The sequence below is a fragment of the Grus americana genome, chromosome Z (genome assembly GCF_028858705.1).
Source record: "Grus americana isolate bGruAme1 chromosome Z, bGruAme1.mat, whole genome shotgun sequence".
Lineage (NCBI taxonomy): Eukaryota > Metazoa > Chordata > Aves > Gruiformes > Gruidae > Grus > Grus americana.
In genome coordinates, this window is record NC_072891.1 from 11,348,714 (window position 1) to 11,371,570 (window position 22,857).

The window sequence follows — 22,857 nt, forward strand, 5'->3', positions numbered from 1 at the left end:
TGGCAGACTCCCAGCAACACCAAGCCGCAGCAGCAGCCGGCACGGTGTGTGCAGGGAGCACGGCATCGTGCCCTGGCCGGGGCGCTTCTCCTGACCCGATAGGCAGGTGACAGGTCCTGGCATCCAGGATGGTCAGCTGTCACGACATGTTCCCAATCCCATTCTCCCTCCTCTCATACAGGAGGGAAATGCTGGTGTACCTGCAGGCACCCCAGGACCTGTGGGACAGGTGCCCGGCTCAGTTTCCCCCTCTAATCACTGCTGTGCTGACATCTGCATGGGACGGGGACCATTTCTTGCAGTGGGGACCGCAGCTCACATCAGCATGACCCAGGGATGTGGGTACCGGATCACGCACCTCGAAGAAGCAAAAGCATCGGCGCCGCAGCCCAGAGCCTACACCTTGTCTCAACCTTGCTGGCCGCTCTTGCCATTTGACTCTGAATATTCTTATTTTTCCTCAACCTTACCTAGAATTTAAGACCAGTCACAGGGGCCTGTATCTGCCCCTTCATGAGCACAGGTCATCCAATACCACCCCAGCCTGAGCGATGCTTTATAAAAACAGTGTTTTGCTGAAGAGAAGCTCTGTCACCATCACAGCGTGCAGCAGCAATCCCGGGGCCGTTGTGCAGCTCAGTGCCTCTCCCCAAGCCCGGCACATTGAACACTCTGTGGTTTTGTTCCCTTCCAGCAGCAGCAATCTCTCCTTCCCGCCTCCCTCCCACTCCCCACCCTCCTTCAGGCTGTACATTCAGTGCCGCTGCCCTGGCAGGTTGAAGCAAAGCAGGGAATTAGTTTGGGGCTGTATTTTCTTAAGCATTAATTCTTCCAGACCCTTCTCATGTGGAGATGCCGCTGCTCTCCTCGTTTGCTCCCTAATTATGCGGCACTGTAACTTTTCCCTCTTTGCTCGGTATCTTCCAGCAAATTGGAGGGTGGCATTTGCCAAGTCTTGCTTTCACCTTAACCCTCTGCCATCCCCATCCAGGCTCAGATGCAGTTGTTTTGTGATGGTCCAGCTGGAGACAACCACAACTGGCTTCATCTTGGTGCCCTGCAGCAGCTCTGGGCCCCGTGTGCCAGGATGAATCCTCTCTGCAATCTGCACCGTAGGCTATGGGACGCGGCTTTGGGAATTAAAACCTCGATGCTCCAGATGTGGCCCCACAGCTGGCCAGCTGTGCCAGACCTCCAGACACGTTACCACACCTAGCACATCCCAACCCTGATGAGCATCAGGTCCCTGCAGGGCCCTGGCTCACGGGGCTGCTGGAAAGCACTGGTGGGTGCTGGGGAACAGCCAACCCCCCTGCCCTGTCCATCGGTCTGGTTGGAGAGGAGAGCTCGGGGCTCTCTGCTCTCGGGGTGTCCTCTCACGTCAGTGTTACAGAGGGGGATGTGGCAAGTGATGAGCAGGAGCACGGGAGGAGCAGGACAGCAGATCAGTAGATGCCTGCGAGGCCGCCTGGGTAAGACCAATCTCCCTTCCCCAAGGAGCGACACATCCAGCAAAAGCCCACATACCAAATGCCACCACAGGCATCTCTGCCAGGCAGGAGGGGATGAATGTGCCCAGATACCACAGCGATGGGCACACAGGGAGACCAGATTAAACAGAAACCTGCAAAGACTGCCCTCTGGGCCAGAGACACATGAGAAACTGCTTGACTTGCAGGTGGTGATCCATAACACACTGTTAACCACTGGCCACTCTGTACACCACCACCACCCTTTATCCCATCTCCCCACACTCCCTCTGCCTCCGAGAGAGAAACAGGCACAAAGGAAAAGCATCCTTGCTCCAGCCAGATGCTCAGCCGGTCCCTGCCAGCGTCTCTGGCTCGCTCACTGCCACATCCCCCCCACAGTTCGACCTCAACACTGGCTGGTGTCTCAGGCTCCTGACGAAAAGCTCCAGGCAGGGCTGCTCCCTGCCAGCAGCAGGCAGTGACCTGGAGGTCTGCAGAGCCACCACAGGACGGGCACGGTGCCACACAGCATGGCCAAGGGCTGGCAAACACAAAGCCCCATCAGAATAAGCCAAGATGCCCAGGGCCAGGCAGCCTGCAAAGACAAGACCGGCGCATCTCAGCACCCTCCAGCACTCCAGATCTTTATGGCTTTACCCACACACCATCCATAATCCTGCTGGATCAAGGAGATGGGATGCTCAGGAAGCAGCAAAACCAGAGGGGTTAGTAGTTACGGGCTACGGCAGGGAGGGAAGCAACCCGGCACCACTGCGGCACCAGTGGAGTCTTCTGTGGCCAACATAACATCACCTGCATCCCTCTGAGCACCGCCTGCCAGCGGGCCAGGGCAGTCACAGCGAAGGAGGTTTGGGGGGCAACGGAGAAGAGGCAAGACCAGAATAAAGGCAAGCCAGCCTGTTCTTTCAGAAAACTGCCCTTGCCAGACAACCCCTGGGTCATTTTTTTTTTTTTTAAGAGCTCACAGATTTGGTAGCACCATGGAGGTAGTAAGCTTCCTACAGCAGTCAACGGGGTACTGCTTTGTGTCCTGATGAACCCATTGCATCTTGCCACCGTCAGCTCATTTAGCAAATTAAGAACTAGATGCCAGGCGGAGCATCAGACAGACACACTCCCAATAGCTGCATCAGGGTTTGTCTCCAGCCCAGACTCTACCCAGCTCCAGCTGTGACCTTCAGGGCCAACATCTCTGCTGGGAACACCCATGGATGCCTCTGCCTTGGAAAGCAAAGAGTCGGGATGCATTTCAGGGCCAAAATTCCCCAAATGATGGTGTGGATGGAGAGACTAGAGGAGCTCAGTGTGCTTGGCACCCAAATGCAGACTGGAAATAACTTGGTTAAAACGTAACTTGGAGAGAGACATCCCCCGGAGAAATCATCAAGTGCTACAGGGTGCCTTTGCTGAGGAAAGCGGAGCGAAGGCTGGAAGCTGAAATGGAGCCAAGCCAAACTTCAGCACATGTCCTCCACACGCAGATGGGTCCCCAGGGGCTATTTGGGCTCCCTAGCGCAGCTTGCCTCCCTTCCAGGGGGACAAATGAGGTTGCAGGTGGGTAGCGATGAGGATGCCAGGGCTGCAAAGGTGCTGCTGGCTCTCAGCTCCCATTGCCCTGCCTCGCCGGGGAGCGCCTCAGCCAGAGTCCAGCCGCTCGGGATTTGAGTCCCATGCCTGCCGCTGATTCCCACAGCAACCCGGGACAACCCACTGTGCTCCAGCATCCGCAAGCCGGGATGGGGACCCTGCCTCTCCTTTCACCTGCTCCGCAGGGGGTTTGCAGAGGCGGCTCCCAGGAGGCGCCTTCCCAGCCCACACGCTCTGAGCCCAGTTTAGACCCGTGCGTTGGCGCTTCAGAGTAGGAGCCAGCGGGGCAGGTCAGGCCAAACCAAGATGTCCAGAGGCAGGATCTGCCTGGTGCAGCCTTGCTCCTCTCCAGGCTCTGCCCCAAAAAAAGCGCTGCAGCATCCCCCACACCACCCTTCCCTCCCACTCGCTCTTGCCTTCAGGTTTTGGTCACTCCAGCAAAGCCCAAGCACAGGTGTGGACAGCAGGGAACCAGAGAGGAGCAAGTCCTCCCATGCACCGCTGCCCACTGCCGCACAGAGCCACTCGCATATCTCCCGCACGCCCGATGTGGGTGGCAGGAGAGCCCCAGCGTGCTCATCCAAGGGGGTTTGCAAAGGTCAGCCTGGGAGGAGGTCTCCGGCGAAGGCTGCGTGCCAGCACCGGCTGGGAACCACTTAAGAATAGAGGCAGGAAGGAGAAGGAAAAAAAAAACCCAAAAAAAAAAAACCCAGCTGGCAGCACAGACGCTGCCGGGAGAGGAAGCGGCAGGTTGAGACAAGGACACAGCTCATTATGCCACCCCCGCAGGTGCGGAGCGCGGAGTGGAGCGGCCGGCTCGGCTGCAACCGGCAGCACACGGGCAGGGGAGAGGCAGCGGCCGGCATCCTCAGCCCCAGCCAGGGAGGACAAACCGAACCCCATCATTACGGCTAAGAGCGGCTTTCACCCCCTTCCTCCTGTTTGCCCGAGGAGGCCTGGCAGGCTCTGGTGAGACACAGGACGTGGGACGTGCTGCTGGAACAAACTCTTCCAGTGCTGTTGCTGTCCTCAGGGGTTTTTGGGGTCAGCCTGGATAAAGCCCCGAGGAGCCTGTTCTGACCTTGTGTCTGACCCAGCCTGGAGCATGAGACCTCCTGGGGACCATTCCCATCTAAATCATCTCGTGCTCTGAGCCAGGCTGCCACAAGCCCCCTGGGGCTACAAAGTCAAGGTGGTGGGGAGCTGGTGAGAGCCACTTGGGGTCCGTGGTGTCCTCAGGGGGACACATCAGGGACTGGACAAGGCCCAGGGAAGAAGGTCCCCGCGTCCCCAGGACAGGGCTCACCTGCACAGACAGCAGTTTCGGTAGGAACTAAGAGCCAGGCCTATCCTGGAAGGGGACCCACCAGCATTTCCTCAGGGATGCATCAACTTCAGACCACAGCCAGGACGGCAGCAGACAGGGAACGGGACATTAATTCAATAAAAAAAAGCCTAGGCGTGGATTTTTTTATTTTTTTTCTTGCAGCCCTTTCCTCATCCTGCAGCTCAGGGTGCTGGAAAAGGCGGGCGGCATCTCTGAGGATGGGAACAGGCAGGAAGGAGAGACAGCACCGAATGCGTGGGTGCTGCTCTCGCCGTGGAGAACAGAGTACAAACCCCGCTGCTGCCAAGCCCAGTGTCCTCAGATGCATCTCCCCGGCTCACCCAGCCACAGTCGCCGGAGACTTCCCGCACCACGCTGAGCGGGGGAGTCTGAGCAGGACGGGGGGAGCACCGCAGCGAGGAGCCAGCACCTGCTTGGGGACATCCAGGTCCAGCTCAGAGGAGGCGGTGGCAGCAATGGACGAAAGGTCTCCTCTGTGGCTTCACAGTGGTACGGTGCCCGCCAGGAATGCGTGTCACAGCCGGCCCTCAGGTCGGAGGTTGCAGATCTCGGTGGCCGTGTCCACTGCTCCGACCTTCAGACACCAAGCAATGATGCTTTAACCGAAGAACCAACCCGGGCTGCGGTTCCCCACCTCTCTGGGACAGGGACCTGCAGGCAAAGCCCTGGGAAGAGCTGAAGGTCCAGGGTCCACACCGCGCTCCCCACTCCTGCAGCCTGGGGATTTCCCACACCAGAAGCACGGTCACTGGGGTCACCAGCCCTCTGTGGATTTCTCTTTCTAGGAATTTGCTTAATTGCATTTTTGGCCCCAGACAAGTTTTTCACATCTTCCCTCCATCCCTCTGCCCAAGGCCACCCTTTCCACAGGCTAATCCCAAACTGCTTCACAAAACACGCTCGCGCCCCGAGGTGCCACTGCCTCTTCCCGCACACGATGCCCTGTTAAGGGAAGAGAGCTCGAGCAACCCTTCCTCGCTCACCTTCCCCCCACCACACAGGATTTTATTATTCCCCGTCATGCCTCCCTCAGTCATCTCTTCCCCCAGACGGAAGAGAGCCAGTTTATGTAATTGTTCCTTCTATGGAAACGGCTTCGTACCTTTAATTATTCCTGCCCCCCCTCCCTGCACTTTCCCGGCGTGTCTTTAAAAGGGTGTGGATGTGCCGGCAGGCAGACGGGCTGTGAAGGAGGAGCAGTTTTGGGTAAAGACACCCGCTGCACCCCGGGAAGGAGCCTGTGCTCTGCCCTGACCCCGCTCCGGCCCGGCTTTCAGCGGCAGAGGGGCCGCATCCAGCCCTGGACAAAAGCCCTTGTTTGTGCCCAGGCAGGCTGCACACCAAGCACATCATTTGTGAGCGCGGGGATGGCCATGGCCAGCTCCCCCCCTGCCCCCCCGATGCAGGGCCTCCAGTGCCCCCGGTGATGAAAGGACGATGAAAAGCAACAAAAAGCATTTGCAAGGCCAGGACACAGGCATGGCGCAGGCTGAGCGCAGCGAGCCCCCCCGCTGGGGGTACGTGGCTGGCCGAACAAATAGTGAAATAGATGGGTAACACTAAGTGCTGGTTTAATATGATGACTCAGCCACTGTGCGGGGAGGACAGTGAAAACACCGACTCTCCCAGCTCAGAGGGGCTCCATGAACACCTCATGGGGCGGGGGGGAAAGGAGGAGCACAGGTGGCTGCTCACACCCTGCCCCAGAGGGTCTGAGACACCAGCCCCATCCCAAGAAATGACGGGGAGACTGATACTGTGACCACACCACAGGGGAAGGACAAGCCGTGAGCCCAGGAATCAATCCCAGAACAGCAGGGGTTGGAAGGGACCTCTGGAGACCAGCTAGTCCAGCCCCCTGCTAAAGCAGCATCACCCAGAGCAGGTTGCACAGGATCGTGTCCAGGTGGGTTTTGAATCTCTCCAGAGAAGGAGACTCCACAAGCTCTCTGGGCAGCCTGTCCCAGTGCTCTGTCACCCTCAGAGTGAAGAAGTTTTTCCTCACGTTCAGATGGAACTTCCTGTGTTCCACTTTGTGCCCGTTGCCCCTTGTCCTGTCACTGGGCACCACAGAGAAGAGTCTGGCCCCATCCTCTTGACACCCACCCTTTAGGTATTTATAGGTATTGATCAGATCCCTTCTCAGTCTTCTCTTCTCCAGACGAGACAGCCCCAGCTCTCTCAGCCTTCCCTCATATGAGAGATGCTCCAGTCCCCTCATCACCTCTGTACCCCTCTGCTGGACTCTCCCCAGTAGTTCCCTGTCTGTCTTGAACTGAGGAACCCAGAACTGGACACAATATTCCAGATGTGGCCTCACCAGGGCAGAGGGGGAGGAGAACCTCCCTGGACCTGCTGGCCGCGCTCTTCTTAATGCCCCCCAGGCACCATTGGCCTTCTTGCCCACGAGGGCACACTGCTGGTTCATGGAGAGCTTGTTGTCCACCAGGACTCTCAGGTCCTTCTCTGCAGAGCTGCTTCCCAGCAGGTCACCCCCTAACCTGTACTGGTGCATGGGGTTGTTCTTCCCTAGGTGCAGGATCCTACACTTGCTCGTGTTGAATTTCATATGGTTCCTCTCCACCCAACGCTCCAGCCTGTCCAGATCTCGCTGAATGGCAGCGCAGCCTTCCGGTGTGTCAGCCACTCCTCCCAGCTTAGTATCATCAGCAAACTTGCAAGGACTCACTCTGTCCCCTCCTCCAGCTCACTGATGAGTGTGTTGAATAAGACCAGACCAAGCCCTGACCCCTGGGGCACACCAGTAGCTACAGACCTCCAACGAGACTCTGTGCCACTTATCACAACCTTCCGGGCTCTGCCATTCAGCCCAGTTCTCAACCCACCTCACTTTCTGCTCATGACTCCGCAAGGCCCCACTCAAACACCCCCTCAGTAAGGGGCACGCGCGCAGGGGTTACAAACACGACATTAACGGCTGCAACGGTTCTTCGTCATCTCCCCCCCCCCCCCCCCGGCAACCGGTACCATACCGGGGGCCGGGGCGGCGCCCGGAGGGGTGTGTGTGACGTCACAGCCTTCCAGAAGATTCCCCCGGGGATCCCGCCGTCACAAACGCTCGTCCGACCAATGAGAGAGCCGTAAGGGGGCGGTGCCTGCTTGAACTGGCCAATAGAAAGCGGCGGTAAGGAGGCAGGGTGAGACGGGCGGGTTGTTCTTTCACCCTCCCGCCTCTCCCCGCCTCTCCCGCAGGAGAAGCCAATGAGCGAAGAGCGGCGCGGCGACGGACAGCCTGCCGGCCCAACGGGGCGGGGCGTGCGCGGGCGGGACTCCCCTGACGTGGCGGCCGGGGGGCGGGGGTGGGGGCGGCTCAGCGAGCGCGCGGCGCCCCGGGACAGCGCGAGCGGTGAGTGCTGGGGGCGGCGGCGGCCCTGCCCCACTGCGCTGCCCCACACCGCCGCCCCACAGACCCCCCCCCCCACTCCCCCAACGGCGCCGGTGTCGGCTCCCGATGGGGACGGGGCCGCGGTCCCTCCGCCCCCTGCGGTGACAGGGTGTCGCTGTGGGGCTGGGGGTCAGTCTCTCTGCTCCGTGGGGTCACAGGGTGTCACTATGGGGCTGCGGGGGGGTCAGTCCCTCTGCTCCGTGGGGTCACAGGGTGTCACTGTGGGTTTGGGGGGGGGATCAGTCCCTCTGACCCGTGGGGTGACATGGTGTCGCTATGGGGCTGGGGGGGGTGTGGTGTGTCAGTCCCCCTGCCCCGTGGGGTGTCAAGGTGTCACTATGGGGCTGGAGGAGTCAGTCCCCCTGCCCCATGGGGTGACTAGCTGTCGCAGTGGGGCTGGGAAGGGAGACCAGCCCCTCTGCACTCAAGGGGTGACAGGCTGTCCTGATTGGGGGGGGGGGTAAACCTCAGCCTTGCGAAGTAACAGGATGTCCCTGTGGGGCTGGTGGGATTGGCGCCTCTGCCCGTGGGGCAACAGGGTTTTGCTGTGGGGCTGGGAAGGGGAGGTTAACCCCTCTGCCCCTGTGAGGGTGGGGAACAGAGGCTAGCCGCTGGCACTGCTGCCCCCATGGCGTGACAGGGTGTCCCTATGGGGCTGAAGGCAGGGGAGGAAGGGGTTGGCACCTCTGCCTCCATGGGGTGACAGGATTTCCTGGTGGGGCTGTGGGTCAGGGTTAACTGCTCTGCCCTACCTAGTGACAGGGTGGGTCTGAGGGAGGGGGGAGTTATAATCCACCTGCCCCATATCAGTAACAGAGCATCCAAGTGGGGCTGGGAGGAAGGGGTTAACCCCCCCCCCCATGGGGCTGTAGTACATCCTTTGGGGCTGGAGAGGGTGGTGAGGTGAGGGTTAACCCCTCTCTGCCCTCCTGCTTTGGAGGGAATAATGTGCCGCGTTGTAGCTGCGTGGTGTGGCCAGGAAGGGGTTAACACCCCTGCCACCCCACCCCACGGGGGGCACCAGTGTATCCCAGTGTGGGTGAACTGGGTGGTGAGGAAATGGGTACCCCCCCAGGTAACAGTAATGGGGTCAGAGGCGCCAGCAAGGAAGGGGTTAACCCTTGTCCCCAGTCGAGGTGACAGTGTCCCCCAGGAGAGCTGGTGGCGGGGAGGAAAGGGTTAACCTGCTCTCCAGTGGGTCCCAGTGGGGCTGGGGGGGTGTGAGGGGTCACCCCAGTCAGGGGCACAGCAGGGGGAGGGTGAACCCCTCCCCATCGCAGGTGACAGCTCTTCACTGAGCCCCTAAATAGGGCACCCCTAAATGGGGCACCACACATGGGAGTAGTATGGCGGGGGGTGCTTATCCCCATGCCAATGTGAGCACCCCGGTGGGGCTGGGCAGGGGGGAGGGTGCCATGAGGGGGTTTAACCCCGTCCCCATTTCAGTGTGAGCACCCCAGTGGGGCTGGGCAGGGGGGGACCCTGCATGAGGAGACAGTGGGGGCCTTGACCCTGTCCCCACACCAGTGTGAGCTCCCCAGTGGGGCTGGAAAGGGGGAATCCTGTATGGGGAGACGCTGGGGGCGGCTCGACCCCATCCCCAGCCAGGACCCAGCACCCGATAGGGCTGGAAATGGGGGACCCTCTCTGGGGGGATGGGGAGCAGGGCTTGACCCCTTCCCCACGCAGGGGACAGCACCGCGTGGGCATGGAAATGGGGGACCCTGTATGGGGAGACATTGAGGGGGGTTTTGACCCATCCCCACGCAGGAGGCAGCAGCCGGCGGGGCTGGCAGCGGGGGCCGTGCCGGCAGAGGCAGCGAGGGTAGGGTTAACCCCGTCCCCACGCAGGTGCCGGCACCCCAGTGGGGCTGTCGGTGGGGAGGGGGAGGCGGGCGGTGCGTGTGGGGGCTTGGGGAGGGGATGATTCATTGCGGGTAGTCATGACATTGCTGCCTGGTTGCCTGCGGCTGCCAGCCGGCACGGGCACGGGTGGCTCTGCCTGCCCCGGCACGCTGAGATCCCCTCCGGCTCCCTGACCAAACCCGGGATACGCTGCCATGCCGGCCATCCTGCTCTTCTGGAGCCGCGCTGAGAGGTACGCACCCACCCCAGCTCACCCACCCCGGCACTCCGTGCCCGGGTGCCCAGTAGAGCCACCGGACCGCCGGCCCCGGGGGACGCAGCAGGCTGGGGGGCTTTGGCTTGCCCGGCGTTTTGCTCGCCAAGGGTGGGATGCAGGAGCTGCCCGATGATGTCCCAGTGTGGCTGCCCCATTTTGGTGTGGGGCATCCGGAGAGGATGCTCTCCGTGGCCCGCCAGTGATGGTTACGGACGGTGGGGGGGACGCGGTGGCATTGGATTTCTTGGCGCGCCTGAAGGTGACTTCTCAGAAGTAGGTTTGGCACCGCCGAGCTGGGAGGAGGTACCGTCCTGGTGCCCCTCTGCAGCCGGGGAGCCCTGGTCACTGGGTAGGAGCTCGGACCCCTTCTGCTGGGGGACAGCGCCTGGGGTGAGGGGGATACAGGGACCCCCACACATCCAAAGGGGAGAGCCGGGGAGGTGCAAATTGGTTAACGTGACTTTTTTTCCACATCACCGCCGCCCTACTTTTCTCCCTCCCCGATTCGCCTGGCGGGTGCACAGCCCTGGGCGTCAGCAGAGCCGGTTTTGGGGACGCTGGGGGGCTCCTGGCTGCGCTCCCCGCTCCTCGGTGGGGGCTGCGTGGGGGACGTGACGGTAACGGGGCGGCCAGGTGCCTTGCGGCGGCGGGGAGGGAGGGTGCCAGAGCTGACGGCAGAAAGTGTCTTAATCTGGTGGCTTAGCAAGAAAGCATCGGGAAACCAATTAAAAGGAAAATTACGGCTCGGCAAGTGACTGCACTGAAGGGTCCCCCCGCGCACAAAGGGCGGCAGCTCCCCGGCAGCACCGTGTCCACGCCTGCTCGTCCACTGCCAGAGCCCCTTCAGAGCCGTGCTGGGAGCGGAGGTCAGAGCTGACCGCAGCTGCCGGTGGCTGGCGAGGAGCTGCCTCGGGAGCTGCCGTTTTGGTGCGCCGGAGGGGGAGGCTCACCTCCAGAGCATCCCTTGGCGGCAGTGGCATCCCCGGCACGAGCCGGCACCTTTCTCTCCGCTGTCCTCCTGCCACCTCCGGTGCCTCCTGACCAGACACGCAGCACCTGCCGGCGCCTGCGGACAACCGCGATGTTTAAAATAAAATTAGAGCCTTTAAAAATGACAGCTTGGACTCTGAATGTGTTCGTAAAGTTTCGGTAAGTGGGTTTCCGCCTCTCAACCTCGCGTGCTTGTTAAACCATCGGTGCCTGTCCCTGGCGTCCCATGGTGACCTTGCACCCTGAGATGGAAAAAAAAAAAAAAATCTCCCCAGTGCTGCTGCCCGGGTGGGTTTGTTCCCTTAGATGAGTGCGAGCAGAGGGATTATGTCAAACGATTGCTATTCAGCTGGCACGCTCATCCAGCGGTTGCTCGGGCTGATGTCATGTGCAGGGCCAGAACAAAGATTTAATTTTTTATTTAATTTGTGTGTGTGTGTGTGTATCTGTGGTTGCAAGAGGAGGATAGAGGCTGGGCTGGCTCCGTGGGACCGCGAAATGTTTGTGGCTTTCTCCAAGGCCAGGTGGCCTTGACTTGTCTGAAGGCATCTGGGTTGGGAGGTTGATGCAGGAATGGCCTTGCCTGCCTCAAACCCACCCTGTGGCGCCTTCCCCCCCCTCCCGCTCCGCTCCCGAGGGGGTTAAATGGGAAGGCAGGAGAGGATGACTGAGCAGAAGAGAGAGAGGAGCGGTGGCAAGGCGCAGCTGATCCCCCGGAGGTGGGAGGGAAGGAGAGAGGCTCTGCGGGGACAGAGTCGTGTTTTACCATCATCGCGCATGTGAGTGTCGCCTCCGGAGTGTGCCTTAACCCACCGGGTCACCCGTCGGCGGCTGGTCCTCACCGGCACGGTAAATCGCGGCACGGGGATGTGTTTCGGTTCCCCCCACCCCCTACCCCGAGCCCAGCCGGACGAAGGGGTCCGTGGCTGGCAGAGCGTCCCTGGCAGGCATCCCCAGCCTGGCCAAAGCCCCCTCAGCGGTCAAGACCAGAGATCTTGCGGGGGGCAACAGCGTTTTGCTGGGACGGGATGTATTTTTATGGGAAGCACTGTAGGGTTTTGGCTGTGCAAGGGGGTCCCGGTGGTGCCGTCAGACTGGGCTGCGCAGGGTCGGAGTCAGGCACTGTGGTCCCCAGGGGGGACAATTGAAGGTTTGCTACATCCGCGTCTCTTGAGTCAGGGTGCAGCAGGGTTGTCGTCAGTGCTGCCTGGCTTGCCTTTGCTACGGGAGGGCTGGCATCATCCGGACAGGGGCCAAATCCTGGTCCAGGTCCTGGTGCTGGTTGTGGGGAGCCCCTGCCCCGCACCAGAGGCTGCCGTGGGGAAGGCAGGTGTCGGGGTGACCTTTGGCAGGGTGGATTGGCAGGTTACCTCTACCCCCGCCCCGATCGCTTGTCTGGGGTCTCCTGCAGCCCTCCAGCCCCTCGGGGAGGGCAGATGGGGCGGTGGAGGTGGGCAGGGGGCAGAGCATCCCCCAGCGCCTGCATGGGCTGGGTGCCAGCGGTGGCTCTGCGTACAGGAGCTGGTATGGAAACATGCTGGCATCCAGGAGCAGACAAGGGAGATGCTGTCGGATGCTCTTTACACCCCCAGGAACATTCTTCCACCTCTTCTGTGACCCCTTGGGCTGCCTTGTGCATCCACAGGTGCCCCCATCTCCCCTCAATGTGTCCTTCAGAGGTCCGTGCTGTGGGTGCCTTAGCCCTCGTCCCCACCTGCAGCAAAGTACCGGCTCCCTGGCTGGGGCAAAAAAGAGCAGAAGTTGGTGTTTCTAATTGAGGTGTCTGATTTCCAAGCCCCGGTAGCAGCTATGCATCTGTGGAGGGGTTATTGCCCGAGGCATGACCCAAGGCAAGCATTGGATGCTTGGGATGAATGCCAGGGGCTCTGTGGCATGCACCCTGGGGGTACCCAGCCACCCTCATCTGAGCTGCCACAATTGGGGGTTCCTCTGTGACCTCCACCAGGAGCTTATGGATAGAGTAAGGACAGGGGAGAACACCTGGTAACTTCTGTGATGGTGAAGAAAAGGGCCAAGGCTCACACCCGATGCAGAAACCCATCTGCTGGAGGGGTGCGATAGGCTGGGGCTGCCCGGGGACATCTGGAGCAAGGATGGGGTGAAACCTGGAGCAGGGAGCAGGACATGAGCACAAGTACTAAACAGAGAGCAGAGGGTCTGCTGGGGCAGAGCCTGGAGGAGAGCAGGGACGGCAACAAGCGCTGAGCTCTGCTATGTAAGCCGGGGGGGGGGCAGGCCAGCCTGGGGGGGGGGTCGGGAGTTTGTGTTGGATAACTGCAAGTTGAGAAGCAGCAGGAAGCATCCTTGGAGGAGCGTGGGGCTTGCTCAGCCTCTGCTCCCATCTCCTCTGGCTGCTCCCCGGGTGTCTGTGACTCCAGCAGTGTGCCTGGGGGGTGAATTAATTGCCCGTCCTTCTCTCTTGGGTTATGACCACCAGGTTTTCTATGCCTTAGTATAGGCATGGCCCTGATCTCAGCCCCCACACGATGGAGGGAGCGAGCCCTGGGTTTCTGGCCTGCTGCAAAATGTAGTTGAAGGCTCTTGGGGAGTGCAAGTCAGGCTAGAAAGTGTTTTGTTTTTTTTTAAACAAAAAAAAAAATCAAAAAGCCCTCCCACCATCACAAGATGTTTCTGTCTAACGGCTTCGTTTTCTCGTCGCTAAATACAAATTACAGCTCTGACACACCGGAGGCGCTTATCTCCAGCTGAATGCCAATTGCTTTCAGGAACAAAATGTTTGAAGTTCCTTTAAGGTGAAGGTGGCAGCACAGTCCCCGCCACCGCTTTCAGCCTCCAAAAACTTGCTGCTATCGCCCCGACTCCCGTCCCAGGTCCCGGGCTGGGAGGGAGCCAGGGGGGTGGGTACAGGCAGGGGCTGACGCTAGATTTAGACACGGCTCAGCCCTCCTGGCTCGGCAGGGGATGGGACAGGGACGTGGTCCTGGCCTGACGTTAGTGGTGGCGTGGCCCCTATAATAACGCCGCGCTCCGGCTTGGGCTCTCCCTCTCCCCGTCAGCCTCAGAGATGAGTCTCCCTGTCCACACCGTGGGGTTTGGGGGAGTAAAACCGGAGCCAGGGCACGTCCCGGCACCGGGGCTCTGACCTCCGGTGGGAAGCGTGGACTTGAGCCGGCTCTGGTGCTGCTGGCCGGTGGGACGCGGGGAGCATCGGATCCGTGATAAGTGCGTGCCGGTCCCGTCCCTGGCTGCCCCTGTGCGATATTCGCCTTACGGAGAGCTGTCTTTCTGCTTGCAGGAATAAGTACTCGGCTCCCGGCAGTGTCGCCGTCATGGGGAAGGACTATTACAAGATTTTAGGCATCCAGTCTGGTGCAAACGAGGATGAAATCAAGAAAGCCTATCGGAAAATGGCCCTGAAGTATCACCCCGATAAGAATAAAGACCCCAACGCTGAGGAGAAGTTCAAGGAGATTGCGGAGGCTTACGATGTCCTGAGCGACCCCAAGAAACGAGCCGTTTACGACCAGTATGGGGAGGAAGGTAAGGGGACGAGGGGGGGTGCTGGGTCCAAATCGGTTTTGATAGGCAGGGGAGCGTTTTCACACAGTTGTCCCCGTCGTTCATGCCTGCCCCCGAAACGGGGCTGGTAGCCGCAGAGCTGGGCAGGGGGAAAGGCTCCACGGGTGTCATCCAGAAATCACCTCTCATCCTGCTCCTCCCCGAGCTGCTCCGCTTTTCCAGCCCGCCACCCTGCTTCCCGGGGTGGCCGGGGTGGCTCTCCCTGCCCTCCACCCAAAAACCCTGGCAGCAGCCGGCTGAGAAGATGGAAGTGGAAGGAGCTCACCTCCTGGGTCATACCTGGGGTAATTTGTTAGCAACCCTTTAATTGAGTTAAATATCCCAGCGGAGGAGTACTGCTTTTGCCCACAATCCCCCCCGCATTTGGGCACTGGTCCTGCTGTTCTCCCTGGTACAGGCTGACCTACAGGATTCAAAGCTTTTCCCAATTTAAGTAATAGATCCTTGTTTTGAAACCAAGTGGCTGCTGTTGTCTGGTGGTTGGCATGGAGGAGGAGGAGGAGGAGGAGGAGAACCACTCCACCGCAGGCGGCCTTATTAGTCGAAGATGGAAGAGTGCAACCCCATTCGAGGAGAGTGCTGAATAGCATCTGCATTAATCAGCCCAGGGCTTGGGTGCTTAAAAGAGCAGGAGGTCTGGCAGGAGCAGGCTGCTGGGTGGAAGAGGCAGCCCCTCTCTGAGGGCCAGCAGGCAGGTGCATCCCCTAACGAGCCACCGGCAGAATTAAACAGTAATGGGTTAATTCTCAACCCATTAGTTATGTCAGGGCTATGATGGACGCACCGAGCCAGGGTGAGAGCCAGGGTGATTTACTGTGTAAAATGAGAAGAGGCTGTTTCGAGTGGGAAACCAGCCTTTCCCCAGAGGCGCCTGAAATCAGACCCAATGGGGCTGGCGTCACCAAAGGCACCTAAAACAAGAGCAAGTTAGGGAGGGAGGGAGGGAAGAGCAGCCCCCTCCTCGTGGTGGGACGGGGAGTACCGGCAAAGCCAAGCCCCGCTGGCATTGGACCAGTCATGGTCCATGGCCCCCCACACCTTTCATTTCCCATCAGATGCCTTTTTTTTGGAGCAACGTGTCCTGGGGGTCGGCATTTTGAGGGGCTTCTGGGTCCCACCTGCTGTGGTGGGCAAGGTGAAGCAAAAAACACCCACCCACACAGAGAATTAACTTCATTGATCAGAAAAGATGCCCCCAAATTTGCCTGCTCTGTGCTTGTCCCCCTTCTATCTGCTGCTGCAGGGGGCTGGCACGAGGGACAGCCCATCAGAAATAGCCCTTTGCTGTCACCGGCGTGCCCTCAAAATAGTCCTTGAGCTAGGCTTGGCTTAACCCTTCCTGCCCCTCCTGGTCAAAAATAGCCTTGCAGAGCGTGTGTGACCTCTTTGGGGGGCCACTTGTCATGTGCATTGGCTGCTTGGGACTCTGGGGGGGTCACAGTGACATAAGGCTTAGCCCAGGACCTGGCAGGGGAGTTTCCCATGGGAATGGTTGCTGAAAGGTCCAAACCTTGAGCTTACCTGGCGTTTTGTACGGCAGCCTGTATACAGGGAGAGGTGTACCGACCTGGAGGTCTGCTGACCTCCACCTGCTCTGCCACCCAGTGCCACAGTCGCTTGCTGAGCTCGAAGCCTGTTCTCACCTGCAGGACACGATGCTCCTGGACTGCGGCTGTTGGTGCAAGCCCAAGAGACTGGGCTATTTGGGCAGAAGGGAGCCTGCCCAAGGGGAAGAATGGAGGTGGGCTTGTCAGGAAAGGTTTTGAATGAAAAGGCCGTGAATTGGGTGGAGAGAACTCAAGAAGCATTTCAGTAGCGATAGCAGGGTCAAAAGCTGAATGGATTTTGAGTTTGCTGGGTGTAGGGCCAGGACTGTGTGTCATGGGTTGAGGTGGTGCCTTCCTGGCCCATGCTTTTCACAGGTGGCTGGGCTGGAGGGGGTGACCTGCACACCCAGAAGATGCTGGAAGGGCTGCCTTGAGCCAGCAGAGACTGTGCTCCCACCTGGAAAGTGTGGTCCCGGCATGGCATCCACCAGCGGGAAGCATTCATGTCTTGTCTTCTCCCTTGTCGTCCAGGTCTCAAAACTGGAGGTGGCTCTTCAGGTGGCTCAGGGAACACTTTCCACTACACCTTCCATGGAGACCCCCATGCCACCTTCGCATCCTTCTTCGGAGGCTCCAACCCTTTCGACATCTTCTTCGCTAGCAGCCGCTCCCGGATGTTCAATGGCTTTGACCAGGATGACATGGATATCGAAGACGACGACGACCCTTTCAGTGCCTTCGGCCGGTTTGGCTTCAATGGCATTAATGGGGTTCACCGTCGGCACCAAGAGTCCCTGCACACACGGAGGAAGGTCCAAGACCCACCTGTCATCCATGAGCTGAAGGTGTCCCTAGAAGAGATCTACCACGGCTCCACCAAGAGGATGAAGATCACCCGCAGAAGGCTCAATGCTGACGGCCGGACCATGCGGACTGAGGACAAGATCCTAAACATTGTCATCAAACGGGGTTGGAAGGAGGGAACCAAAATCACATTCCCTAAAGAAGGGGACGCCACCCCGGACAACATCCCTGCTGACATCGTCTTCATCCTCAAGGACAAGCCTCACTCACACTTCAAGAGGGATGGGACAAATGTGGTCTACACGGCAAACATCAGTCTTAAAGAGGTGGGTATGGGTGGGAAATCCTATGAGGTGGGAGGTGGCGCTGGGTGGTGGCACATGGGGCCAAGTCAGTCCTTGTCCTGTGCTGATGAGGAAGGACCAGGTGGGTCACTAGAGACACAAGCAAAGACCTCTGCAGAGTGGAGCTGCAGGGGCCAACTTGTGCTTCGTTTTGGAGGAGCTTAACCTCTGTGCTGGGTGTAGGACACAGGTGCTGCGGTCCCTGCTGAACGCACCTCGTTTCTTGAGCCAGTACGGGTGGTAATTACCTATTATCTCCCTTCCCCATATGTCTTGTCCTTTTATTGTAGCGTAGGGTATTCACATGTGGAAGAGAGCCCAGATCCTCTGTAGGAACAAGGGAAAACCCAAGTTGGCTGGCATGAGTCTGGTCCCTGCTCGTTCTTGTAGCTGAGTCTGCTGTGGCTTAGGTGCTGTCCAGGGCAGCGCGCGGAGCCTCTCCCCGTGGACACAGAGCAGGGTCATGCAGAGAAGGGTGGTACCTCACCCTCCTTGTGCAATGCTTTAGCTGTTTTCCTTGGCTCTGGCTTTCCTAGGTAAAGAACCAAATAAACAAAATATTCAGGCAGCGAGCAAAACCCAACACATCCAGGCTGCCAGTCCTGGAGGTCACAGCAGGGCTGGATGCATCAGAGCCAGCAAGCCAGGTGAAGGTGGGAGAGGAGGAAGAGATTACCCCAGTACAAGATGTGCCGTTCGCTGCCACTGCTGTATAACTACCTTTTAATAAATCCCAGCTGGCAACTGCATTTAACACTGACGTTTTTGGCAGCTGCCATTTGCTGTTCCTTTCAGACTGTAGACGCTGTCTGTCTTCTTAATGAGCTCTTTTTTTTATTTTTCCCCCTGAAGACAGATTTATGTTCTCAAATGCATTTCATAGAAATAAGCTGAATGGGCCAGACCTGAGGTGGGGAAACGTGAGCTCGTTAGTGTGCCAGCGAGTTGGGAGAGCTTTCCGCATCCAGCTGGGTCTGTGATCAGGTGTACGGGGGGCAAGGAGCTGCCACATGGATCAGGCAGGGCTGGATGCACCTGGAGCAAACTCGGTTCAAGTTAACCTACAGACTTGGGAGTTAAATTTCTGTCGCAGTGCAAAGTGAAGAAGTTTATTCCTGCAGTGGCTGGCTCCCCTGGCCGCTCCAGAAATACTTGGGAGAGACTGCCTTATTTATGGAGTCATGCCTGCTATATCTCAGATATTTCTTTCTGTGCATTCCCCTATCTGTAAAGTTAACCCTATGCTGGCTGTGCTCCTGTCCAGACCACATTAGCGCAAGTTCATGCGCTGCTCAGGCTGGAGGGACCCTTTGAGCGGCAAGCGGAACAACCTGCTCCGGCTCCCTGCGCTATCGCACCAGAAGTACTGGTGCTGGGCACCTGTGATCTCCACAAGCAAGGGGCGCGTGCTGGCATTTGGTTTGCACGATGCAGTCACAAAGTGGAAAATTGCTGGTCCGGGCAAATTCTTTGTCTGTCTGAGCTGGATTGTCTGGTCTCTGTCCTCCCCCACCGCAGACCCAACGTGCTGAGCATCCTCAGGGAGCTGCCGACCTGGCTGCCATCCCCAGCCTGCTGCTTGCCAGGGCAGAGTGATACTCTGCTGCTTTTATCTTCCATGAGAAGAAGTACCTTAAGTGCTCTGGAGTACGAGCAGATGCCAGAAGCTCCCCCATTCCATATGCCGCCACCTCAGCATGTGATGGAGTACAACCTCATCATCACCTGAGCCTATGGCCATAGCCTTGGGCGCTCTCCTTGCACCCTTCCTCCTTGAGAACTTGTCTTTTTTTAGCTTGAGCTTTAGTCTTTCCTGCTGCCACGAGAGCAGCACAGTGCAGAGCTGGCAGGCGGTGGGTGCTGTGACCTACTGCCATTGGGAGCAAGGCACCTGGTGCTTGTGCTGGGGGCATTCACAAAAGCATCTTCCTCCTCCTCCTCCTCCTCCATCCCACAGACCCCTCCAGCGGGAGGCAATGCCCTCCCAGCCCTCATGTCCCGGCCCCACTGGGTGCCACGTGCCCCCCAGCCGGGGCAGAACGGGGTGTTTGCCACCCAGCTGCTGCAGAAGCTGGAGGTGTGTGAGGGCTTCCCCAGTGACACGCGAGCTGCAGGGAAGTGTCCCTTCCTAAAATTACAGGCGCGTGGCAGTGGGAGGCTGCTCCTCCGGTAGCTGCCTCTCCCGGGAGGCAGATCTTCAGGCAGCACTGCCTAATGCCTGCCTAACGCTTGCCTAATGCCTGCCCTCGGCAGCCACCCGCTTTGCATCCTTTACCTGGCATCACCTTCCTCGAAGCATTCGCGTGTCAGCACCCGGCTGAGACGCGACCGGTAGCAACGTCCCCCCCTCCCGGCTTCGCTGTGAGCGGAGGAGGACCCAGCGCTGACCTAGATAAAGCTCTGCTCTCACAGCACAGCGCTCAGCTATCAAACCCACGTTGGTTTCATCCCTAGGGATAAACCGAGCCTCTTTCTAGGACGCGGGGCAGCTCCCCCGGTTACTTCAGCGGTGTTACTTCAGCAACTGTTTTCCCAAATGCCAGCAAAGTTGAGCAAGAATGAAAAACAGGGACATGTGGTAGAGGAGGAATCACCTCGGCTTCTTGTATCTTGGCTCCAGGGAGGAAACATTGAGATCCTGTCTGCCTTCGCTGTTACTGCCTGCTTCTGTTTGCATCCCTCTGCTTGCCCCATCCATGAGCTCCCATGGACGTTCCCATTCTCCTTCACATTTTGTGGCTGGAGATGCTCTTTCCCTGGCACATGTGGACCTGTGCAGCCCTCCACAGCGCATGATGGTGGGCAGTGCTGAGCAGGAGGGCTCCAACATGCTTGGGCAAGCCCAGGGCAGAAGTGCATCAGTGGGGGGAGATCATCCTTTGCTTCCCCCCAACCTGCTGGAAATCCAGCCGAGCACCTGCTGTTCACACGGAGCTGGCGATGGGCATCGTCCTGCAGCCAGAAAAGCTCATCCCAGGAGGAGACCTTTCCCAGGACAGACCCTGCGCACATGAGCTGTGCAAGGGTAGGGAAACATGAGCTCATTAGTGTGCCAGAGAGTTGGGAGAACTTTCTGATGGCTCCACATCCAGCTGATGGCCCCAGCTCTCCTTTCTCTGCTCACCAGAGCCCCCCAGCTGGCTCCAGCATGGATCCCTGCACAGTCACCCTGGTGCAAAGCCCTGGCTCAGCCACAGAAGCTGCAGCCATCAGCCCTGAGCCAGTGGCCAGCACAAGAAGAAAAGATGTTTCTTCCGGTGCCTGTTGCTGCTCTGCCACCGGAGGCTTTTACTGGGGAGGGGGATGCAGAACGTCCTTCCATCAACCCCAGAAATAGCACTCTGCATCCTCCTCCCCTCCCTTTACAGGGTGTTTTTTGTGGGGGGACAGGAGGGCTGGGACCCCAAGGACCCAGCTGAGGAGGGGGCAAGCCTGTGCCAGCCCCCCACCCGGAAGCTTGAGGCTGTACCCCTGCCAAACACACACCCCCCTCTTCCAGAAGCATCACTGCGCAGTCCTCTCCCTCAGCCTTCCTGAAAGCCTGGAGACAATCCTGCCCACGTGTACTCCAGAGCTGTCTGAGTTATTTAAGGACACAAGGATTTTATTGCTGCATTCCCGCATCACGTGGCTCGTTAATGCAGGCCGGCTTGCGGCTGCTGCGGCACCCACCGCCCCGGCTGCTGACGGGGTCTGGGCTACAACAGGGTGGCACCCACAAAACCGGCTCTTGGCTTTGCAACGGGGAATGGCGATGGGATCCAGCCCCGCCGGGACCCCAGCTTCTAGGAAAGCTCGTTGCAGTGCCATGGCCGCACCGCCATCCTGTGCCGGTGTAACCTTTTGGGGGCTGTTGTGGGGTGGGACGGGACGCGGGCTGTGCTATAGATAACCCCCAGTGCCGGGCAGAGCTGCTGGGCTCTGGAGGGTGACAGCTGACGAACCGGGGTGGCATCCGATGATCTCAGCTGGATTTTCGGCTGTCCGAGGCTGGGCGGTGAGGCCGGGAAAGGGCTAAATTTAGCCTGTCATGTTGCTGCAAGTGGCTGGGCGCTTGCTGGTGCTGCCTCCTGGGGAGCCTGGGAGGTGGGGAGGGGGGTCCCTCCCCCCATGAGGCGGGGGCACCCCTCGCCTGGGGCACCCCTCTCCTGCATGGCTCCTGCAGCCCAGTTCATGGTGGTCAGACTGGGCTGGCACCAGCAGAGACCTGGGTTGACACTGGTGACCATTAACCAACGGGCATCATCCAAATGGAGCCGGGCAGTTCAACCTGGGGAGGGGGGTGCGGGATGTGGCTGCGGGGACGCTTTGGGGTGTCAGCCCGGTTTGACGGCGTGTTCTCCTCTTCTTCCCCAGGCCTTGTGCGGCTGCACCGTGAACATTCCCACCATCGACGGGCGGGTGATCCCGCTGCCCTGCAATGACATCATCAAGCCGGGGACAGTGAAGAGACTGCGTGGGGAGGGGCTGCCCTTCCCCAAGGCCCCCAGCCAGCGAGGAGACTTGATCGTGGAGTTCAAAATCCGCTTCCCAGACAGAATAGCTCCCCAGACGAGACAGATCCTGAAGCAGCACCTCCCGTGCTCCTAGAGCCCGGGGACTCTCCTCCAAGCAGCAATACTCCAAACACATGTGCCGCAGCACCCGCCCTGCATGGAGCAGAGGTGCCACTGCACTTTCAAATGCAAAAAAAAAAAAAAAAAAAAACCCAACACACCAACCACAAAAACCCCCTCACACCACTTTCCCAAAAATCCCATCCAACCTTCCCCCCCCCCCCCATCCATCCCTCTCCCCATCCATCCCTCTTGGCCTGTTTTTTTCACTCCGGCAGTGGGGAGGCTCCTGCCCATCACAATTCTCCTAGCTGCCAAACTTTTATTTTTTTTCCCAAAGTCCAGCTTTTCCACCTTGCACAAGTGAGCAGCGTGGGCCCTCTGCCCAGGGAGGTGCATCACGTTGTGGGTTTTTTTATGTCACCTGCATTTCAGGCCACTTTTCCCACAGGAGGCTGGATTTGTTGGGGTCTGGCACAGTGTAAATAGGACTCCACAGGATCTCGCATCCCTGCTATTAATATTTCTCTTCCCCTCTTTGATACTTGCTGCTGTTCGAGGTCCCGGCTGTACCGCGGTGCCGATCGCTCCTGCCTTTGGTGGCCCCCCCCCACCCCGGAGCAGAACTGTTTCTCACCTGGGACCACGGTACCGAGGCTGACCGCGGTCCACTCTCCTGTGCCAAGCCTACAACCGAGCCTCGGCTGTGCCAAACAACGGAGTGCATGGGGATGGTCCCATCCAGCCTCCTGCCCCTACCCGGGGCTGTTCCCGGTGCCCATGGGCAGCCCCTGCCTGCACCCGCTGCCCACAGAGCCCCAGATAGCAGGAGGAGGGGGAAAGCCGACTGTGGAGCTTTCTTGTTCAGATGTGTTGAGTTTGCATTGCTGCTTTTTTTTTTTTTTTTTTTTAAATACATATATAGAGAGCTTGTTAGATAAACTCTGTAAAGATTTTTTTCTCTGCCCATTTTGGGGTTCCTGGCGTGGTGCACCCTGACTTTTTTTTTAGGGGATAGTTCAGTCACATGAACATCAAACCCCTGGGGGGGGGGTTGTAGCACAAGTCTGGGTGCAAAAGCGGAGCCAGGCATGAGCAG

The 22,857-nt window shown here is 59.0% G+C and overlaps 1 protein-coding gene across 4 annotated transcripts; it reads left to right on the forward strand.

Annotated features, from left to right (window-relative positions):
• The first annotated feature begins 7,762 nt into the window (after positions 1 to 7,762).
• On the forward strand, positions 7,763 to 21,946 carry DNAJB5 (DnaJ heat shock protein family (Hsp40) member B5). Of its 4 annotated transcripts, none has more exons than XM_054810852.1 (4): positions 7,763 to 7,795; positions 14,224 to 14,468; positions 16,586 to 17,184; positions 21,559 to 21,946. In XM_054810852.1, exons 2-4 carry the CDS (start codon positions 14,258 to 14,260, stop codon positions 21,790 to 21,792), a joined length of 1,044 nt encoding a protein of 347 aa, XP_054666827.1. In that variant the 5' UTR covers positions 7,763 to 7,795; positions 14,224 to 14,257; the 3' UTR covers positions 21,793 to 21,946. The 4 variants fall into 4 exon arrangements, with proteins under 4 accessions (XP_054666827.1, XP_054666824.1, XP_054666826.1 ...); XM_054810849.1 differs by lacking the exon at positions 7,763 to 7,795 and adding an exon at positions 9,776 to 9,932; XM_054810851.1 differs by lacking the exon at positions 7,763 to 7,795 and adding an exon at positions 11,467 to 11,795.
• The last annotated feature ends 911 nt before the right edge of the window (positions 21,947 to 22,857 follow it).